This window comes from Microcaecilia unicolor, chromosome 1 (genome assembly GCF_901765095.1).
Source record: "Microcaecilia unicolor chromosome 1, aMicUni1.1, whole genome shotgun sequence".
Lineage (NCBI taxonomy): Eukaryota > Metazoa > Chordata > Amphibia > Gymnophiona > Siphonopidae > Microcaecilia > Microcaecilia unicolor.
In genome coordinates, this window is record NC_044031.1 from 618,921,394 (window position 1) to 618,943,885 (window position 22,492).

General features: G+C 44.4%; 1 protein-coding gene across 5 annotated transcripts; it reads left to right on the forward strand.

Annotated features, from left to right (window-relative positions):
* Window positions 1-9,398: 9,398 nt before the first annotated feature.
* On the forward strand, window positions 9,399-22,492 carry LOC115481121. Of its 5 annotated transcripts, none has more exons than XM_030220163.1 (4): window positions 9,399-9,470; window positions 11,440-11,542; window positions 14,854-15,414; window positions 22,270-22,492. In XM_030220163.1, exons 2-3 carry the CDS (start codon window positions 11,453-11,455, stop codon window positions 15,355-15,357), a joined length of 594 nt encoding a protein of 197 aa, XP_030076023.1. In that variant the 5' UTR covers window positions 9,399-9,470; window positions 11,440-11,452; the 3' UTR covers window positions 15,358-15,414; window positions 22,270-22,492. The 5 variants fall into 5 exon arrangements, with proteins under 5 accessions (XP_030076023.1, XP_030076038.1, XP_030076047.1 ...); XM_030220156.1 differs by having other exon boundaries at window positions 9,459-9,496; XM_030220172.1 differs by lacking the exon at window positions 9,399-9,470 and adding an exon at window positions 9,474-9,545.

Genomic DNA, 22,492 nt, shown 5'->3' on the forward strand with positions numbered 1-22,492 from the left:
GTACAGTCTTATCCACTAATTAAAAGGATTCTGATAGCAGATCCAGAAATATATACATATCTACAACTCCTCCAGTTCATTATCCATCCCTTTGGGCTGTATAACCCGGCTATGCTTGTAGCATTGTTTGGCACAAGCAGACTCCTCCAGGATCAAACTCCCTCGTCTGTCCTCTCCTACAGAGATGCACATCACTTGGGCTGCACCCTCTGGCCTTGAACAGGCTCTTCCCAGTTCCTGCTCGTGAGCTGGGCTCCTCTTGCCCACCCAGAGCAAACAGCTACTGCATTTGGCCTACAATAACTCCCCCTTAACTCAGCCTTAGGTTAATCTGGCTTTTCCAGGAAACTCCCTCTCCTGCAAGGGTCCTGGAGGGAGTGAAGGCAACCAAAGACCTCATGCACTCCCCAACCATAACATTTATTAACTCTTAACTCCTCCCACACTGTCACTCAACAACAAGAAACATCTCCCTCTGCAACTTATCTCAGGAACCCACCCCCTTGGGCTGGATCCTTGACCTCCCTTACCTCCAGAACCCTCTCTTCAGAGACTCTGGAGAATTCTCTCAGATGACTCTTAGTAATCCCCATTATAATAGGGGATTACAGACAAGCTCCTGGAGGAAAAGTCCTTAAACTGGTGTTAAGGTAAACATGGAGAAACCCACTATTTGATAGTGTAATACCCCATTGAAATGGGTATGGAGGGTGTGAGTGAGTTCAATGGGTGGACTGTGATCCAGCCCAGGCGGTATGTTTTGAGGAATAAGTTGCAGAGAGAAATGGTTTGAGGGAATGAGTGACATGGGGGGAAGGTGTTTGAAAGTTAATAAATATAATCTCCCACTATATAGGGACACTGAGTGATGACAGCTTTTCCCTGGTCACTGGGAGGAGAATGTGGAATGTCCCTGGTGGGAGGGAAGCCCAGCCCAAGGGGTGTATTGTTGGAATAAACTGCAGAAAGAAAGTGGGTTTATTATTTGATTGATAAGGGAGGTGGAGCTGGAGGTTATAAAGGCTCTGACTTGTGGGGGAAAGTGGTTTTGGTTGTCTGTACCCCCGCTGGGACCCTTGGTGATGAGGGGGGATCCCAAAGTGGCTAAATAAACTCAGGCTGAGTTAAGGAGTAGTTACTGCCATAACAATGGCAACTGTGAAGGTGTGAGAGCTTAGGGTGGGTAAGGGGAGCCCAGCCCAAAAACAGGACCCAGGACTACTACTACTACTACTTAACATTTCTAGAGTGCTACTAGGGTTATGCAGCGCTATACAATTTAACAAAGAGAGACAGTCCCTGCTCACTGGGGAAGCCTGTCCAAGTTGCAGCTCAAGAAGTACATCACTGGAAGGAGGACCAGTGTTGCCAGGTGGAAAATTTTTTTCCCACCCAATCCAGCACAAAAACCGCCCAAACTCAAACTCCGCCCCTGACACCCCCACCCCCGCGTCATCACCCCCGCCGTCACCGGCCCCGCCTCCCCCGTCATCGGCCCCGCCTCCCACGTCATCGGCCCCCACCCAAAACGTCACTAACCCTGCCCAAAATGTCACTAACCCCGCCCAAAAATGTCACTAACCCCGCCCCCCGCGGCCGAAAAAGCCGCCCAAAAACCACCCTGAAGCCCAAAAAGCAGCCCAAAAAACCGCAACCCGCCGCGGGCAAAAATTTCCCGCGGCGGGTCGCGGAAAACCGCCCAATTGGGCGGTAAAACCGCCCACCTGGCAACACTGAGGAGGACAGCCTAAAAGTCTGTTCCTGAGGAGATAAGGATTGTGATCAGAGATATAAGGAACAGCCTTAGATTATTACCAGCTTCTGGGATGGGTTAAGGTCAGGAGGTATTGTAAATTGTGTAAATATTGAAAAGTACAAAGAAGATCAAGTTTGGATAAAGGGATTGAGTTTGTAGTACATGATCATGAATGAACAGGAGGAGTTCACCGTACAAATGGAGTTATTCAAATTTGTTTGCTAGTTGCAGAAAGTTCAGGAAAGTTGAGTTTGCATTAAACAACATCCCTGGAGTGTAGTGTGGTTCTTCGAAGCGGGAGTGAGGATGCTTGCTCCCTGGACTGGTAAGGTCTCGCTGAGAAGCCCCCACTTAATTTTCCAATCCCCAGATCTCTATTCCAGACCTTGACCCACTCCCATGCTTGAACTAGAGGGACTATGCTGGATGGAGAGTGCGGAGCAAGCGAGAGAGTGGAGGATTATCCCTGTGACCCAGGTCAACATGGAAGGAACTGAGCTGGTGCTGGTGGCAGTGGACCCAGGTTACATAAATGTAAGTGTTGTGCAAGGCACAGGGTCATGGGCTGCCTGTACCCCTGCTGGAATCTTTGGATGAGAGGGGGGTCCTGGAAAGGCAGAATAAACCAAAGCTGAATTATGGAGTAGTTGCTGCTCCTGACCATAGCAATTGAGGAGGAAATTTTGGAGAAGTGGTTGAGACTGTGGTAGATAGTCTTGACTGAAAGAAAGAATTACTTAAAGCAAACGCCTGGTGTAAATAAGGAGTTAAAAATCCTTGCAGTTCAGTGTGGTCTTTGGAGTGGGAATGAGGATGCTTGCTCCCTGGACTGGCTGAGTACCATTGAGAAGCCCAAATTCCCCATCGCTTTCCAGATCTCTATTCCGGTCTTGTCCCAGGCCCAAGCTTGGATGGGGGTATTTGTGACTGTGTGAGTTGGAAAAATACTATGAAAGAGAGAGAAAACTGTATCACTGTGGTCAAGGACTACTGGGGTGGCCCCCGAGGGGTACTGAGCTAGTGGCAGTGAGCAAGACCCAGGTTACACTACCTTTTGGGATTCTACTAGGTACTTGTGACCTGAATGGCCACTATTGGAAGCAAGATACTCATCGGTCTGACCCAGTATGGCTATTCTGATGGTCTTATGTTCTTAATAGGAGCTGCCATTGGTCTCTGGGCCTTGCTATGAATAATACTATCCTATGCGGATTACAATCATTTGTTTTATTGTAAAGCACTTTTGATGGGCTGATAGCCCAAATGGTGGTTAAGGAAGCCTTATGAATAAATAAGGAAATCAGGGGCTGTGATTATACTCGACTTACAGAGCGCAGCTTATTGAAGGGCCATACTACATCTAGCCCATACAGCGCAGCTCACTGAGGCTTCTCTTTCAGGTGTGATATATAACTGAGACAAGAGCTGAGGGTAGATAAGCGTTAATGTCCACACTAAGAATCAATGTTTGATCTACTTTTCCACATTACTACGCTTATCAGGGTTTACTCATAGTTTTGTACAAGTCTCTGAAAGTCATTCATACCTGCTGCAGAATTTGTGTGTTTCTGGCTGCAAGTCTGGGTTCCCTTTACTAATATTTAGTGTTCCCATGAGGAAAGTACTTCTGGGTACAGCAGATGGCGTGGAAACCATATGCACTTTGATAAGGAAAGGAAATATTTGTGTGCTGACCTTAGTGTTTCTGGCTCCGACTTATGCCTTGATTTTCTCTTTTATTTTGGCCTTTTTTTTCTTGTTCATTTTACTCTTTTGAACATTCCTTCTTGTCTTCTCTCATTTTACTTTGCCATTTTTTTTTCTTTCTCTTTGCATACTCTTCCTTAGTCTTTTAATTCTCTTGCCTATTCACAAACAAGGTAGCTGTGTCCAAAGGTTCTGTTAGAAGAACACACCGTGGTGTATCAGTGTTGTCCTACCATTTAGCGGGGGAGTTATCAATGTGGGCTACCGTTAGGAGGGGTTATTTTACTACAAGTCATGCCCCCCCCCCCTGAAATTCAAAACTATTTAACCAGCCAGGAAGGGCACCTGGCCGATTAAATCGTTCTTAGCCGGCAACGCGCTAGTATTCGGCGTGAGATAGCCAGCTATCTCGGCTGAATATTAGCACTTAGTGGCTAGCCAGATGATCAGCTATGTAACGTGACATAGTTGGTCAGTGCCAATATTCAGCTTCTGGCTGGCTGTGTTTGGCAGACAAATATGGCCACGTCAATAGGTGTAATATCTTTGGCCGGTCCAACTTAACCAGCCAATGCTGAATATCAGTTTGGCCAGTTAAAGTCAAACTGGCCAAAAATAAACTAGATATTCAATGCCAGTCACTGGAAACAGCCCGACATTAAATATTCGGGTTCAGCACCGACCATGGGTTAGCCAGGCAAACTCATCTGGTCTGAATACCAGGCCCATGTATTTTAATACAGGGTCCCATTTTATGCAATGAGACCCTATGTTAAAACAGCCCAACTTCTAGTAAAATAACCCATCTTAATGGTAGTTCGCATTGATAACGTCCATGTTCCAAGAATTAGTTACATATCACAAAAAAAAAGAGAAAGAGAGACACGTATAGTAACATAGTAAATGACGGCAGATAAATACCTATATGGTCCATCGAGTCTGCCCAACAAGATAAACTCATTTTACATGGTATGTGATACTTTATATGTATACCCGAGTTTGATTTGTCCTTGCCTTTCTCAGGGCACAGACCGTACAAGTCTGCCCAGTACTGTTCTTGTACGAAGTTCTGAAGCTAACATCGAAGCCCCTTAAAATTTACACTCCAGCCCATCCCTATCTATTCAGTCACGATCAGGGCGTAGACCGTAGAAGTCTGCCCAGCTCCCGTTTTGTTTCCAATTACCGGCGTCGCCACCCAATCTCCGCTAAGATTCTATGGAACCATTCCTTCTAAACAGGATTCCTTTGTGTTTATCCCACGCATGTTTGAATTCCATTACCTTTTTCATCTCCACCACCTCCCGCAGGAGGGCATTCCACATATCCACCATCCTCCGTGAAAAAATACTTCCTGACATTAGTCCTGAGTCTGCCCCCCTTCAACCGAAATTCATGTCCTCTAGTTCTATCGCCTTCCCGTCTCCGGAAAAGGTTCTTTTGCGGATTAATACCTTTCAAATATTTGAACGTCTGTATCATATCACCCCTGTTTCTCATTTCCTCCAAGGTATACATGTTCAGGTCAGTAAGTCTCTCCTCGTATGGTTTGCAATGCAAATCCCATACCATTTTTGTAGCTTTTCTTTGCACCGCTTCCAGTCTTTTTACATCTTTAGCAAGATATGGCCTCCAAAACTGAACACAATAATCCAAGTGGGGCCTCACCAACGACTTGTAGAGGAGCATCAACACTTCCTTTCTTCTGCTGGTTATGCCCCTCTCTAAGCAAGCCTAGCATCCTTCTGGCCACGGCCATTGCCTTGTTGCACTGTTTCTTCACCTTCAGATCCTCCGACACCAACACCCCAAGGTCTCTCGCCTGAGTCGAGCTTACTAATCTCTCCCCTCCTATCCAGTATCTCTCTTTTGGGTTTCCACACCCCAAGTGCATCACTCTACACTTCTTGGCATTAAATTTTAACTGGAAATTCTTACAGAAACCAAAGAAAAAAAAATAAATCACAACCTAAACTAAATGTTTGTCTTGTAAAGCAAACTTATTGTTCAAAAAATATATATGTGAATAAAAATTCAAATTGTGCTCAGTTTATTTGGTGTTTTACTGCAACTTGAAGACTTGAGATATGTAAAAACACCATTGCCACCATCATAGCACTCCCTACCTCCACTCCATTATATGGTAGTATACCAGCTAGAACAGTCTATAAATGTAGCTTTCCAAAATTTATGACCTGGTATCTACTTAACTTGCGTTGATTATAGCGGGTGCCAGGGGCGTAGCCACGGGTGGGCCTGGATGGGCCCGAGCCCGCCCAGTTTGGGCTCAGGCCCATCCAGAGAAACTCCCAACACCTCTGTCACCGACGTGTCTCTTCACACCCTCTCCCACCCCCACCGTAGCGCTTCCCTTTAATGCTATCGGCGCTGCCTCCTCACCTCACAGTCTCTGTTTTCCACCCCCATGGCAGCGCTTGCAATTTGCTATCGTCGGTGCGCTGCCTGACACAGCTGACAGACGCAGCGTGATGTCCTACTCCGGGACCTTCCCTCTGCCACGTGCGTTCCGCCCTGCGTAAACAGGAAGTTAAAAAAGAGCGGCAGAGGGAAGGCCCCGGAGCAGGACGTCGTGCTGCATCTCTCAGCTGCCGAAGATAGCAAATTGCAAGCGCTGCAGCGGGGGTAGGACACGGAGACTGTGAGGTGAGGAGGCACTGGACTTGCAGGGGGAGGTTGCAGGGAAGGGGAGACGGAGAGGTGCTGGATTTACAGGGGGGAAGGAGAGAGGAGCTGCATATGCGGGCGGGCGGGGGGTTAGAGGGAAAGGGGAGGTGAGGTGCTGGACATGTAGAAGGGGTGCTGGGATAGGTGCTGGATATGCAGGGGATGGCTGAAGGGAAAGGAGAGAGATGTGGACCATGTGGGGAGTAAGATAGAGGTCCAGCATGGAGTGGGGTAGGGACAGAGCATGGGTGCCCACCCATCCAACCTGCTGGCCCACCCAAAAATTGCTTTCTGGCTACGCCACTGGCGGGTGCGTCGTTATCCAAGTGTCAGTGGGATACTGCTATGCAGGAACTGTGTTGAGCCTCAAGTCGGAGTGAAACTTTTATATTTCAAATTTGTGATTTCATAAATACGATATCCATTATTCAATGTTCATGGTTCCCGACAAGGACCATGCTTCACCAATGTATTGGTGTCTTCAGGGGAACTAATGGATCAGCAACTGTAGGGAGGAACCTCTTCCATCTGAGCATTATAATTGATAGTGAAGGGTAAAGCAAAGGTGTAACATATAGCTAGGTAAGACAGTAGGAAGAGTTAGAAAGCAAGGTGACTGATTTAAAGAAAGTTGCACATGAGTACGGAGAGATGGTTAAATATTATCTCAGCTAGGGTAGGCATAGATAAACATGCCCTGCTGCAGTATATGCAGAGAGAGGTATTTTCGAAAGGGACATCCAAGTTGCGATTTGGACGTCCTTGCAAACCGGCGAAATCTAGGGGCGGGGAAACCCATATTTTCGAAACAAGATGGACGTCCATTTTTCGTTTCGAAAATACCGTCAGGGACGTCCAAATCCTTAAATTTCACCGTCCCTAGATTTGGACATCCCTAGACATGGTCATTTCTGATTTTTAGCGATTTTCAAAACCAAAGATGTCCATGTCAGAAAAGACCAAATGCAAGCCATTTGGTTGTGGAAGGAGCCAGCATTCGTAGTGCACTGGTCCCCCTGACATGCCAGGACACCAACCAGGCACCCTAGGGGCACTGCAGTGGACTTCAAAAATTGCTCCCAGGTACATAGCTCCCTTACCTTGTGTGCTGAGCCCCCCCCCCAAAACCCCTACCCACAACTGTACACCACTACCATAGCCCTTACGGGTGAAGTGGGGCACCTATATATGGGTACAGTGGATTTGTGGTGGGTTTTGGAGAGCTCACGGTTTCCTCCACAAATGTAACAGGTGGTGGTGGGGGGGGGGGGTATGTGCCTGGGGCCACCTGTCTGAAGTGCACTGCAGTACCCACTAAAACTGTTCCAGGGACCTGCATGCGCTGTCATGGACCTGAGTATGACATCTGAGGCTGGCACGACATATTTTTAAAGATGTTTTTTGGGAGGGGGTTAGTGACCACTGGGGGAGTAATGAGGGGTCATGCCCGATTCTTTCTGGTGGTCATCTGGTCATTTCGGGCACCTTTTTGTGCCTTAGTCATAAGAAAAACAGGTCTGGGTGAAAACGTCCAAGTGTTCGTCAGGGACGTCCTTGATTTTTTTCCATTATAGGTCAAGGATGTCCAAGTGATTGGCATGCCCAAGTCCCGCCTTCGCTATGCCTCCAACACGCCCCCTTGAACTTTGGCTGTCCCTGAGACGGAGTGCAGTTGGGGACGTCCTAAATCGGGTTTCGATTATACCGATTTGGACGTCCTTGGGAGGACGTCCATCTTTCAAAAATGAGCCTAAGAGTCACTCCTTGTGTGTTAGAGTGAGAGTAGCAAGTTAGTTACTTCTTCCATTTAAGACCTGGTTGAAGAGCCAAGCTTTCACCTGCTGCCAGGTATTTGAAAACAGGATACTGGACTTGATGGACCTTTGGTCTGTCTCAGTGTAGGAATATGTGTGCACTTAGGCTAACCTAAGTGGCTTCAACTTTTTCACATCATCCTCCTGTCTCCTGTTTTCTTCAACCTCCTTGGTAAAGTCCAAGAAGGTTAGATTGAGACAGGAGACAGTATGAGGCTATCTAGCTCATTATATGGGTTGAAGCCAGTAGGCAGAGCTTGCTGGCAGTAGGCAGTCACAAGTACACCCAAAACAATAGCAAATGCTATTGAAAGCAATAGTAAAAGTTTATTAAAAATAATGGACTGCCTATGCGTGGTCCATCTGTAAAAAGTCAAAAGCTGTTCCAGTTGGATAGGCAATACCTTAAAATGTAGATTTAAAAACATTGTTATCTTATTGATAGCTTTTTAATTTATTTGAAAGCGTTCAGTATGTAGATATAAATATGAAATCAAAACTGAATATCACTAAAACAGCTTCAAAAAGTATTGTAGCTGGTGGAAAACAGCACGAATAAAGGCTGTATTTTGTGCTCATTGTTCTACAATGTTGTATACAATACAGTGATACATGGCCAGATTTCAGTGAGGATATCCTGTTTATTGATGAATTCATCATAACTGTTGTTATAATAACTGAGAAAATGTTGTTCAAAATTCACTTGAAGAAATAAATATATGTCACAGAAAAATGTTGGCACATTTAGACTGACTCTGGACTTCGGAATGATCAATGTTAAGTGCATTTTTATAATATACCACTGTATTCCACAAAACAAAAGGAGCAAGTTCCCACAAACCGTATTTCCCTTTTGATTTGATCTAAGCACAGGGGGAAAAAAAGATTTTAAATGCTCCCAGGTTTCAACCTAATTCATGTTTAATGTGGGATATAACTGCTATAAATAAATAGATAGAAACTCTGAATGTTGAGCACTTGATTCTCATAACATGATGTCTGTTTTAGTGGCCCTTTACCAGGAGGAAAAAAAAAAATCTGTGCACAATTAAAACACGTTATGGTCTCTCTATAACCAGCCCCTCCAAATGACACACTGATTACGATTTATAACAAATTACTACCTCTACCTATGAAAAGTTATTATACTTCCTCTATGTACATCCGTATACTGCACAAGCTGGTATGTTTGAAAATATAAGTGAGATTAAATAAAAATGCTACCAACAATTAAGAACGAAACCGTGGATGTAGCAGCTCATACGTTTGTTTGCTTGTTTTGAGTGTACGCACTGGCACTGCGCAGAAGAAGGAGGAGGAGGACGACTTGCGCGGGGAAGGGGAAACATAGACTAAGCTAAGTGGCTTCAACATTTTGACGTCATGTCGTCTCCTCCTGTACGCAATCTAACCTCCCTGGTGGTTACCCTTGTGCAGGAGGGTCACAACGTGCGATGTGCCGGAAATGGAGCTTTGCTCTTGCCTGGAAGGCTGGCGTAGAACTTAAGGTACTGTGGTGTGGCGTCTGAATGGTGTGAGTGCGAGAGCTTCCAGTTCCTATACTGGTGACAACAAGGGTCGAGGTCTGGCTACTCTACGTGCGTTGTAGAGTTTGGGGGTCTTGTCTCGTTTCCCCTTTTCACTTTCCTGCTTGGGTCAGGAGCGGGGAGGGGACCGATGCCGCGCGGATTACTGTGTAGAGAAGTGCATTCCGCGCAAGTTACCTGTCTGTAGCCCGCCCCCCCCCCCCCCCGGAAAGCGTGGGAGTCATTTCATTAGTGTTTTCCATCCTCTTGTCGTTTAGTAATCCTAAGTGTATTTCTTATCCCTTTTTGAACTCCATTACTGGTGTTCCCTCATTACCACCAGCAGTGCTAGGGTATAACACTCAAGGCAAACCTTTAGCCTTGTGCCCCCCCTCAATTAACTTGTAGGCAAATAGGCTCTTCCAGTGCCCCTCTCCCCCCCCCCCCCAAGATTTTGATACTTAAACTTAGCAATTATGAGCACCTTAACACCACCTAGCCTAGAATGAGCCTTTACAAATATTAGGGGCTCTTTTATTAAGCTGCGGTAAAAACGGTGCTGCGCTAGCAGCAGAGGCCATTTTTGCCACTCACTGAGGCCCTTGTTACTGCAGCAGGTAAAAAGGCTGAAAAAAAGACATGGGGTCATGCAGTAAGATTGCTCTTACCGCATGGCCATGCGGCGGGGAACACTGCCACCTGTTGAGGTGGCAATAAGGGGCTCCTGTGCTAACCTGGGTAACCACCTGTAGAAATATTTTTTGAATGTTTCCACTGGCGCTACAAATAATGAGCGCTTGGGGGGGAACTACTGCCGGCACTTGTGTTGGGCCGGTGGTAGCTCCAGATTGGTGCGCGGTAAGCCCACAGTAGGCTTACTGTTGCTTAGTAAAAGGGCCCTTTAGTGTGGAGTATATGCGAATGATTCTTTTGAGTTTGTGCGACTGTTTTTTTCCCCTCATTACAGCTGCTCTTTGCTAACTCTTAAATTGCCATCCTAGGGGATTCTTAAGCTAGCCTTGTAAACTGCTTGCATATACTAAATGTTAGGTGGCATATCAAGTTATTGTAATAAACTATGTTCCTTAGTTCTACAGCTTCCTTTAAGAAAGTTTTTTTTTTGTCTTGTGTAGCAGTACATTATTGAAATGTCTGCATCATGTCACCCCTGCTCATCTCTCATTTGGGGTTTACATAGTTATTATGTGTTCAACTCTCTTTTCATATGCATCCTCTGAATTAGTTCTAGTAGCAAAATGAATAATGGCAAAAAAATTCCAAAATGGATATCTAGTCTACCCATTTAAGGAGCGGAGGAGTGGCCTAATGTTTAGGGCTGCAGGTTGTAGACTTGGGGAACCAGCTTCAGTTCCCTCTGCAGCTCCCTGTGACCCTGGGCAAGTCACAATAGGTCTCCATTGCCCCAGCTACAATATAATACTTAAATTGTGAGCACATTTGGGACAGTGCTAGTACCTGTAAGAAATTGTAAACCACTTAGGTCTAGGTGGTATATAATAAATAAATGTTATAAAAATAAACATATGTCATACTGGGTCAGACCAATATCTTACCTGGTCTCTCAACCCTTTTTTACCTCCTATTTCCTTCCCAGTACCTTCAGAACTTGGTACACTGATGGCCTCCACCCTAATATGCAGCATGGGGTGGGGGGGGGGAGTGGAGGGAATCGAGCATAGCACAGCACTATGTAGCCTGTTGTTCCAGGAGAGGGGAAAATCACAGACTGAAATTACAGTTTTTAGTTTATTGCTATACTTGATTCTTTGCCTTAGATTCATGATCTGTAAGCAAGTTAACATAATAAAAATATGATAATGGTGCACAGTTAAATAAATTGCATGATCTCTTATAATTAAAAAAATGAAAACATAGAGCATTAATAAGCTTGAGGAATCAATGACTTCTCAGTGAGACTGTTACTCCACAGGGAATCTCTCTCAATGACAGATAAGTGCTGTGAGCTGAGTGTCATCGTTTCACATATCCTGCTGTTTATAGTCTCTTTGGGCGCCACCAAGGGCACTTATCAGGTAAGAAGCGCACTGAGGTTAGTTGGGCATGGCCTTCCAGGTACACGGTGATAAGAAGGGAGATGCAAATTATCAAGTGCATAATGTATTATGGTCATTTAGAAAGAAATGAAAATAAAGTATTCTATGCACAGATTGAGCCTCTGCTGTGCAGGAGGGCAAGGTACTATTTTCAACTTCGCCTCTTGTTCTTGCATCTGGTGAGTTTTGTGAGGCTTGGGTTCTATTCCTGTCTGTGGTTCTTGTTTTTGGGTTTTGTTTTACAGAATAACAATTATAGTCCAAAAGAGCACTGGTATGATTCCATCAAATCTATGAAAATACATTGGGGGTATCCCATATGTAGGAGCAGTTTAAAATCTTAAAAGGTTGCATGAGGATCACAGAAAGGCGGGAGAGGGGGAGGACGTTGTTGTCTGGTTCTGTATGAAAAGGTGTATAAGTAGCTACCCAAAGCAGACCAGTCACTGCTGGATAGACTGGACTGGCCATCTTGTCTTATTTATCTGCCATCATTTACTGTCTTCTGTAGGAGGCTGCTTCGAGTATCTTTTGGTCTGGGCATTGCAGGCTATGGCCCTGGTATAGCAAACTATGATGATCAGTGGCTTTGAATCATCTTTACACAGTAAGAGTAGATGGTGGTAGAAAGACAACCTGGCCCAACCATTTTACCCAGTTATGCTGTTCACATTGGTAGGATATATGCCCAGCCACAGAGTGCAACAACCTGCAAGGTCTCTTTACCTAGGATGCCAAATAAGTTGAGTCACTTTATTAAAACCCATTGTGGCCACATTTTTCCCTCAGGTTGTGTCAGGGGTTCAACTAAAATAAAAATAAATACTACACATATAAAAACATATACATGTACATGGGCATCTCTAGCTTTTAGCACATACTAAAAACGCTAGCGTACCCTAGTAAAATGACCCCTAAGATTGGAAGGAAAGCCGTCCGTTGGTTTGATACCTGAGGGTTAAATTTCCCTCTACTTGTGATGTTCTAGACATCTCCTATATTCATTCAGATTGTAAGGGTGGGGTTCGTTCACAAGCGGAATTCAAAACGTCTGGGTTAAGAACAGTGCTCATTGTGCCTGATGAAGCAGGGCGGAGTAGGTTCACTTACTCTGCTTTATCAGTCTGCTCTTTCCACCCTTAACACTTTCCCATCGGAAAGGAGCAGAGTTCTGCATTCATAGCCCCTCAGTTGCTCCAAAGGGATGGAATGTGCCCTTTCAATCCCGCCCCTTCGGCCATATGCCCTCAGCCACATTCCGTGAAAGTGGAGGCTAGATGTAGGCTAAGACAGGACCTCCTTCTAACATCACGAATTGAGACAGCCATCCATAATAGTGCCTAAAACTAGCACTGGCCTCTCCGATGACTCATGTCTTTGCTTTTAGGTTATTTTAAACTTGCATCATTAAAGAACAATTTTTTGTCTTCAGCTGTTCCATTAAGCTGACGTATTAATTATTTGGAATCTGCAATTTAAGGGGCCCTTTTACTAAAGCTTAGAGTGCGCTAATGGAATTAACGTGTGCTAAATGCTGGACGTCCTATTTTATGCGTATAGGCCATGTGTCACGTAGAAAATACTACTGTCTATTAGCACACAATAAGCTTTAGTAAAAGGACCCCTAAGTTAGTAAAACTCATAATATCTATATCAGTTCATAAACTCTTTCTATATTAATTGGTTTAGTTGAAATGAAGATTTAGAAGTTATTTTACCTATGAAATTTGATACAGGTTTCTTTTTTTTATTTTTAGAAAATTATCTTTATTTTTTATTTTGATCCTTTTAATATATCAAAGATGGTATGATTCTGAATTATGAGATATTTATTTATAATTGTGTTTAATGTTATGTAAACTGATATAGGGATATTTCTGAGATTTATCATCTATATAGTTCTCCTTAATGATGATGTAGGGGCCCTTTTACAAAAGGGCAATAGCACCGGCTTTGCGCACGGTGATTTGGCCCTACTGTCGTTCCGACTCCTGTCGCGTGCCAATTCCAGTGCTGGAAAATGTTTTAAAATTTTCTAGCACCAGGGGCATGCCAAGCCATAATCGGGCAGCACTGTACATTGCCCAGTTACCACTTGCTAAATAGGAGGCAGTAAAGGCTCCCCCAGGAAATGGCTGCGTGGCAAGTGTTTAACTTACCACACAGCCATTTCCTTCCTTAAGAGAAAAAAAAAAAAACTTTTACCGGCAGTGGTAAAAGAGGGCCTCGGTGCATGGCCAACCCATTCACCACCGCAGGACCCCTTTTACCGCTGTTTGGTAAAAGACCCCCTTAATTTCAAAAGAACTCTTAGCAAATGAATGGTAGTTATTATGAAATGTATTTAATAGATACATGAATTTCGTGGAGCTATGACAGGAAGATTCTTCTGAGAATTGTTTTAAAGATATATTACTTTATATATTATCTGAATAAGATATATAGATATGTATTTTATTTGAAATGGATACCATTTATATGTATATATGTGTGTTTTTATAGGTGTATTATTTATTTTTCTTTTAGTTGTACCCCTGACACAGCCTGAGGGTGAAACGTGGCCCATGTCAAGGTTTAATAAAGTGACTTGTTTGACTTAAGTGGTACTTACTAGTGATTTTTGCTTATAGTATCTGTATTACCCAGTCTCTGTTTACTTTGATTCCTCTTTGGTACTCCACCATCTTCTGTAGATGAATCCTTTCACTTAGTTCCTCTAGCACCCCCATTTCTTATGTCTAACCATAAAGCTCTAGAATAATCTAAAAGCAACAGCACTAGTAGTCAAGTCTCCTAGGTCCCCTTCATAGCCTACCAGATAGACCCAGCTATGCGCATGGGTCTGTCTGGCAGCTTAAAACTCTGTAACTGATTTCCCCCTTGCCCTATGACTTGAATTCTCTTTTCAGAAATCTGATCAAGACATGGCTTTTCAGCAGTCATTTGGCTGTTCCCACACCTCTCCACCTTTCCCCACCCTCTTTTTCCCCTTTCTCCTCTTTTTCATGTTTCTAATTAGCTGCTGTAAACCATCTAGCTGCACTGATACTTTGTGATGGGCTGTAAATCAAGTATTGTTAAATAAATTCAGCAGCTTAAAGAAAAACATTTTTTGAGATAGGACTTATGTCTGTACTTGAAATCTGCCAGACAAACCTGGCTGCTGTTTCTTATTGCAGAGTAAGCCAGTCTTTTCAGTTTTAGTTCATTAATTTCTAAACAGCTGGATTAAAATTGGTTAATTTTTTTTTCTCACATTGTCTCCACCCCCTCCTCATCTCTTTCTACAGGTGAATCGAGGGGCTGCTGCTGGGTTTCTCCTGCAGGCTCTCACTTCAGTCCTGAGATCAGCTTACTGCCTCTTTAACCCAGTAGGACTGAACCTGGAAGACCTCCTCCCAGCTGCTAGCTGGATATTCACAGTCATCGGCCTCCCGTTGCTCGCTTTTGGATTCCACTGGCTGAGTGGTGATCACAGCACTGCCAACACCATCCTTGGAGGTGGTGTGCTTCTGGCTGCAGGTTTTGAGTATTTCACCGAGGATGGCAGAACTATGATGGCTTATGCTGTAATTGCGACCACCTCAGTCAGCATCCTTATAGTATCCATCTTTACTGGAAATGCATATGGGATTCTGGGCAGCATGGCACTGAGTGCAGCTGGCCTACTGTCCACTGTGAAAACGGAAGCACTGCTGGTACTTAGGAAAGAAGCAGCACTGGACTGTGTCCTGGCCGCAGGGACCCTAGCATTCCAGCGGTCTTTGAAGATTCAGTACTTGGATTTCATGTGAGATGTGCAAGATTCCAAAAGCTGTGCCCTAAACAAAGTGACCTGCATTCTCTGAAGGGTAAGCTCACTAATCAACTCTGAGTCATTGAGGCAGGTCTGTGCAGTCGGTACACCAAACCTCTGGCTCTTAATGGTATTAGGCTTAAAATTTTTTGGAGTGGAGATGTAGCCTAATGGTTAGTGCAGTGACCTCAGAATCAGGGGAACTGGGTTTGATTCCCACTACAGCTCCTTGTGATTCTGGGCAAGTCACTTAATCCTCTATTGCCTCAGGTGCAAATTAGTACCTGCATTTAATATGTAAAGTGCTTTGATTGTAACCACAGAAAGGTGGAATATCAAATCCTACCCCCTTTCCTTTTTAAATCCTGAGCAAAAATTATATAAGGGTTGTACATTTAACGCGTTAATAACACGATTAATGCGTTAAAGTTTTTGCCGTGAGTTAACTCTGCGCTTGGCCAAGTCTTTCTTCCTTTTTTTTTTTTCCCCTGCTGGGACATTACCTCTCCGATTCTTCAGCAGCCCCTTCCTCTTCGCACTCCATGCCTCTGTCTGTAACAGGAAGTTCTGTCAGAGGGGGTGGAACTTTCTGCTACAGAGGCTTTGGGTGAGTGAGTCAGGGAGAAAGAGCTGCTCATCCTTCTGCTGCACCTTGAAGAACTACTGCCAGGTGAGACCCCGGGACAAAATGAAAATGAGGCGAGGAGGAGGAAAAGAGAGAAAGTATGATGCGGAGGGGGGAGGGAGACCACGGTGAGAGAGAGAGTGATGCTGGGGAGGGAACCACAGCAGGTAGAAGAGAAATTGAGAGAGAATGATGCTGGGGAGGAGGGGGACTGCGGTGGGGGAAAAGAGAAAGTGAGACCCTGAGACAAAACAGAATGAGAATGCAGACCATGGCAGGGAAAAGAGAAAGTGATAGAGTGTGTGATGCAGGGGGGAGGGGGGACTGCAGCAGCGGAAAGAAAAGAGAGAGTGATGTGGGGGGGGGGGGGTATTAGACAGATGCTGGAAATAGGGGATGGAAGAATTAAAGAAGGGAGGGGAGGAGAGAGAGAGAGATAGTGTGCGTGCTGGGTGGTGGTCCTTCTGATGAAGTAAAGAACGAAATGCAGTCTCGCATTCAGGAACTAGTGGAATTTAACATAATCGATTAGGTTATGTAACTTGGTTTCCTCTGGAAGCTTTCTTCAAGCCAGACACTGTTGTCATACGTGTAAGCCCAGTAGAACGTCAAGAACTAGCGGCATTGATTTTTTGTTACAGCCCAGGACTGGTGATGTAGCGTTGATACTTTGTTACAACGCAGGACTTTGTAGTTATTACTGAGGCCATTTTGAGACTCCTTTATAAACTGAAAACTCATCTTTCTCCAATTGAAGCAAGTTGGTTCTGCTTTTAGCGACTGCTTAGCAAGTTGCTAATATATATATATATGATTATTGTGTTAGAATGTATAACACATAACATGTCAAGTATACAATTGGCGATATGTTTGGATATGTGAGTGTGGTTGATGGTGTGAAAGGCTGACAAGTTAGACTTCCTATGGAAACATATTAATATATGGATGATATATGCACATTTATTCTTCATTAAATAAATATGTAGAATAGTAGTGTTGGAGTACTTTTGTATTGACTATATGTAATATCGTACTCTAATGTAAAGTAATTTCCTATATTTGAAACAGTTAAAATTTAATGCCAAAAAGTATAGAGTGATGAACTTGGGGTGCGGAAACCCATAAGAGAGATACTGGATAGGGGGGGAGAGATTAGTAAGCTCGACTCAGGAGAGAGACCTTGGGGTGTTGGTGTCGGAGGATCTGAAGGTGAAGAAACAGTGCAACAAGTTGACGGCCGTGGCCAGAAGGATGCTAGGCTGCGTAGAGAGGGGCATAACTAGCAGAAGAAAGGAGGTGTTGATGCCCCTCTACAAGTCATTGGGAGGCCCCACTTGGAGTATTGTGTTCAGTTTTGGAGGCCGTATCTTGCTAAAGATTTTAAAGACTGGAAGCGGTGCAAAGAAAAGCTACGAAAATGGTATGGGATTTGCGTTGCAAACCATACGAGGAGAGACTTACTGACCTGAACATGTATACCTTGGAGGAAAGGAGAAACGGGTGATATGATACAGAAGTTTAAATATTTCAAAGGTATTAATCCACAAACGAACCTTATCCGGAGACGGGAAGGCGGTAGAAATAGAGGACATGAATTGAGGTTGAAGGGGGGCAGACTCAGGACTAATGTCGGGAAGTATTTTTTCACAGAGAGGGTGGTGGATATGTGGAATGCCTTCTCGCGGGGGGTGTTGGAGATGAAAATGGTAATGGAATTCAAACCTGTGTGGAATAAACACAAAGGAATCCTGTTTAGAAGGAATGGTTCTGTGGAATCTTAGCGGAGATTGGGTGGCAACGCTGGTAATTGGAAACAAAACGGGAGCTGGGCAGACTTCTACTGTCTACGCCCTGATTGTGACTGAATAGATAGGGATGGGCTGGAGTGTAAATTTTAAGGGGCTTTGATGTTAGCTTCAGAACTTAGTACCAGACCAGTACTGGGCAGACTTCTACGGTCTGTGCCCTGAGAAAGGCAAAGACAAATCAAACTCAGGTATACATCTAAAGTATCACATACCATGTAAAATGAGTTTATTTTGTTGGGCAGACTGGATGGATCGTACAGGTCTTTATCGTCATTTACTATGTTACTATGTAAATGCTTGCAGTTAGGGGAGCTCCAGTTGTGTCTAAAATGAAGGCACTCTTAGCATTCATGGAGCTTATGAAGCAAAAGATTTGAGCACTTGCAGAATTGCTAAGTACCTTGTAGGAGGGGAATCTGGTACAGCTGGTACCATGCTAAGCCACAGCCAGCCTGTGCCCTGACTTCTGCACCAGAGCCTGAATTTGCAAAGGGCACACCTGTCCTTGTTACTAGTTGCTTCTTGCCTCTGTGTACATAGAGTGTGAGCCATTAACTCTGCCTACAGCTTGTATGACTATTGCCAGCAGGAGGAACTTTCCAATACTATTTGTTCATTTGCTCCAAAGTCTGTATCTCAGGAGGGTACTCTATAGTGACTATTTCCAAAGAACAAGCCTGAGCCTGTTGAGACACTGGAAGCAATGTTTCAAGACCTGGATTAGTGCTCTTGTATGCACTATAAAAGCGGGAAGGACAAATTGTGTAATGGTAGCTATTATCCAGAATTCTAAAACCCCTTCCTAGAAATCGTACAAATCCAAGTTCTCTTTGCTCTGGGAACTGACCAATTATTATAAAAATAAAGGCTATTTATTCACAAGTAGGTGAAACCACCATAAGTAAAAACACGAATGACTAAGCATGGTCCTCACCACAGATGGCTGCCTGAACACCAGATGTGTACAAGTGAGGTAGGTCAGGGAAAAGGTTCTTACTTGAACGTGCTGTCCACAGCCGCTGCCTTGACTTCCTCTCCTCTCAGGCCGTCCTCGACCCGCTTCAATCCGGCTTTCGCCCACTACACTCAACAGAAACAGCACTCTCTAAAGTCTGCAATGACCTGTTCCTTGCCAAATCCAAAGGTCACTATTCCATCCTCATCCTCCTCGACCTATCTGCCGCCTTTGACACCGTCAATCATAATTTACTTCTTGACACACTGTCCTCATTTGGATTCCAGGGCTCCGTCCTCTCCTGGTTCTCCTCGTATCTTTCCCAACGCACCTTCAGAGTATTTACTAACGGCTCTTCTTCCACCCCCGTCCCTCTCTCTGTCGGGGTCCCTCAAGGATCTGTCCTTGGACCGCTTTTCTCGATATACACCTCTTCCCTGGGCTCGTTGATCTCATCACATGGATTCCAATACCATCTCTATGCTGATGACACCCAGCTTTACCTCTCCACTCCCGACATCACAGTCGAAACCCAGACCAAAGTTTCGGCCTGCCTTTCAGACATCGCTGCCTGGATGTCCAACCGGCATCTGAAACTGAACATGGCAAAGACTGAACTCCTTGTCTTTCCACCCAAACCCTCTTCTCCTCTTCCCCCACTTTCCGTCTCTGTTGGCAAAGCCCTCTTCCTCCCCGTCTCTTCAGCCCGCAATCTCGGAGTCATTTTCGACTCCTCCCTCTCCTTCTCTGCCCATATCCAGCTGACAGCTAAGACCTGTCGCTTCTTCCTCTATAATATTAGCAAAATTCGCTCATTCCTTTTTGAACAGACCACCCGAACCCTCGTCCACTCGCTCGTTACCTCTCGTCTTGACTATTGCAACCTTCTCCTCGCTGGCCTCCCGCTTAGCCACCTATCCCCCCTTCACTCTGTCCAAAGTTCCGCCGCAAGTCTTATCTACCGCGTGAACCGATACTCTCATATCACCCCTCTCCTCAAGTCGCTTCACTGGCTCCCGATCCGCTACCGTATACAGTTCAAGCTTCTCCTATTGACCTTCAAGTGCACTCAATCTGCAGCCCCCCATTACCTCTCTACCCTCCTCTCCCCGTATGTTCCCACCTGTAACCTCCGCTGTCAGGAAAAATCACTCCTATCTGTACCCTTCTCCACCACCGCTAACTCCAGACTCCGCCCCTTCTGCCTCGCATCACCTTATGCCTGGAACAGACTTCCTGAGCCCATACGCCGTGCGCCCTCCCTGCCCATTTTCAAGTCCTTACTCAAGGCCCATCTCTTCTCCCTTGCTTTTGGCGCCTAACCACCTTCCCCTTTCCTGATACCTACACTGGCTACATAGCTTGTTACAGTTAGATTGTAAGCTCTCTTGAGCAGGGACTGTCCTTCCCCATGTCTAAACTTGTACAGCGCTGCGTAACCCTGGCAGCGCTATAGAAATGCTAAGTAGTAGTAGTAGTAGAAACCTGAACAGTGGTAAATCAGGCCAAATGGAAAAAACATTCAACAGCTCCTTGGTTCCCAATGCATCTTTATACAAGTCTGGTAGAGGCATTATCCTTGAAGACAGACAAGTTTCTCCATATGTTCTGGATCTTCTGACCCTGTAAAACACAGAGATGTCCAGGTTACATCATTGAGGGTAAATTTCCAAGAACCCAGACTCCAAATAAACTAGTGACATGGGTGCTCTGGCTCCCCAAGACTGGGTCGACCTGACCTGAGTTCTCGGTACAATCCATGTCAGGTGATCAGAGCAGTCCTTGAACGAACTTGTGGAGAATAACAGCCTTCTTTGAGACTGTAGACCTTAACAAAATGAGGTCACAGTTCATGGTGCACTGATACATGGCTTGAAGCATCTGGTGCTGAGGTTAAACCAAGTTCTTGCTGTAGTTATATAGGCAGGGGTCTTGCCCCTACAGGACTTTTCAGGAAAAACCTAACTAGCACTGAAGGATCTTAGTCACATTTGGGCTTTTTCCTACAAGGAACATTCTATTGTCTACCAGTAATTGGGGAATGTGACTTAGATCTGGATCCTAGTCTCAATTTTGAATCCTGCTCTTCTGATAACTACTACTACTACTACTATTTAGCATTTCTATAGCGCTACAAGGCGTACGCAGCGCTGCACAAACATAGAAGAAAGACAGTCCCTGCTCAAAGAGCTTACAATCTAATAGAGAAGAAATAAGGAGACCTGTGCCCTCAGGAATTGTGTTCTATATGTGAGTTTGACTAATGAACCTATTTTTCTTTCAGCAGCATCTGATCTAGACTCTGCTGCTGTGGTGTCAGATTTTATTTCTGTGACTTCAGTAGAAGTTGTGTCCACAAGATCTAATCTTTTGCAAATACATTTTACCTTAATGCATCATCCTGCATTCCATTAGTTGTAGACTCTGTTCCAATGATTTTGGCTCCTGTTGCTTTGATTCTGAAGGGCCACTGTTGGAAGCATGAGGAGTAAAAAAAAAAATCACAGACAGGCCTCCAAGTTGGGCAAGCGTTTCTTAGGAGGAAACCCACCCTGTCTCTATCTGGAAACAATCCCCTTTTATGTCCCCCAATAATAGTCCAAGCTTTAAAGCCCCTGTACAATTACAAACAAGCAAGTCACAGTCCAGCGCTCTCAGGTTAAATTCTAAAAACAAAAAACCTAGACACTACCTGGTAACCTCGATTCTGCAGAAAAAAAAATAGAAAAACTTTTATTAATTCACCAATTTCACCATCTCAGCATTCTCTGAGGGCAATTAAGACTCTCCAGTGTGAAACAATCCTCAAAACATTTCAAATTCTTGATACTGGAGGAATATGGGATGAGCGGTGCTGCCTTGTGACATCTGTGATGCTCTTTGAAGAAGCCCTTGGAAGTTGGAGTGGGATTGTTATGGCAGTTTGAAATATGAATATGTTATGGAGCTTCCACTTTTAACTTGTGTGAAATGTATCCCTTTCTGTATTCCTGTTTGAGGGCTGTTTCATACTGGAGAGTCTTTTAAGTGCCCTCAGAGAATTCAAAAAAGTAATAAGTAAAACCCATAGATGCAAGGACACCTATAGTACTAACTAACTGACTGCCAGGTAGTGCTATCCCAAACTCTAAGGTGAAAAACAAGCCTCATACATATTATATAGCGAGGCACTTAATGCATTGAGTATTTATTATACCGCCTTACATCCTTAAAAAATATGGTTTACAATACCAAGGTAAAACAAGAATGAAACAAAGCAATTACAATAATTTCAGTAGAAAGAGAAAAAAAAAAGTTACAATCAGTATTTCAGCGGTGTGTCATTCTTAACATCTTGTGTTCCATCAGCAGCCTTTGAGAGTAGATAGGTTTTTAATGCTACCCACTAGACCCAGAGAAATCATCAGTGTGTAATATATAAACCGCTTTGATTGTACTACAGAAAGGCAGCACCTCAAGAAGTTAATAAACATTTTGGGACTAGTTGTTTGCTTGTGCTTATGTCACTTTTCTGTTTTGCAGTTACTCCTGTGTCATTCTGAAACTGGATGCTTGGCTCTGCCCTCCTGCCGCTACTAGGACTAGGTGACATACCTGAAGTTCAAATGGCTATTTCTTCACCCTTCTATAGTGGTGCAGCATGCAGACTGGATGGGCTGTGCTGGTTTTTATTTGATCAAACCAAACAATGATAATCTCTGAAAGACTAAGCCTATATTAAACAAATGTATCCCCCCCCCCCCCC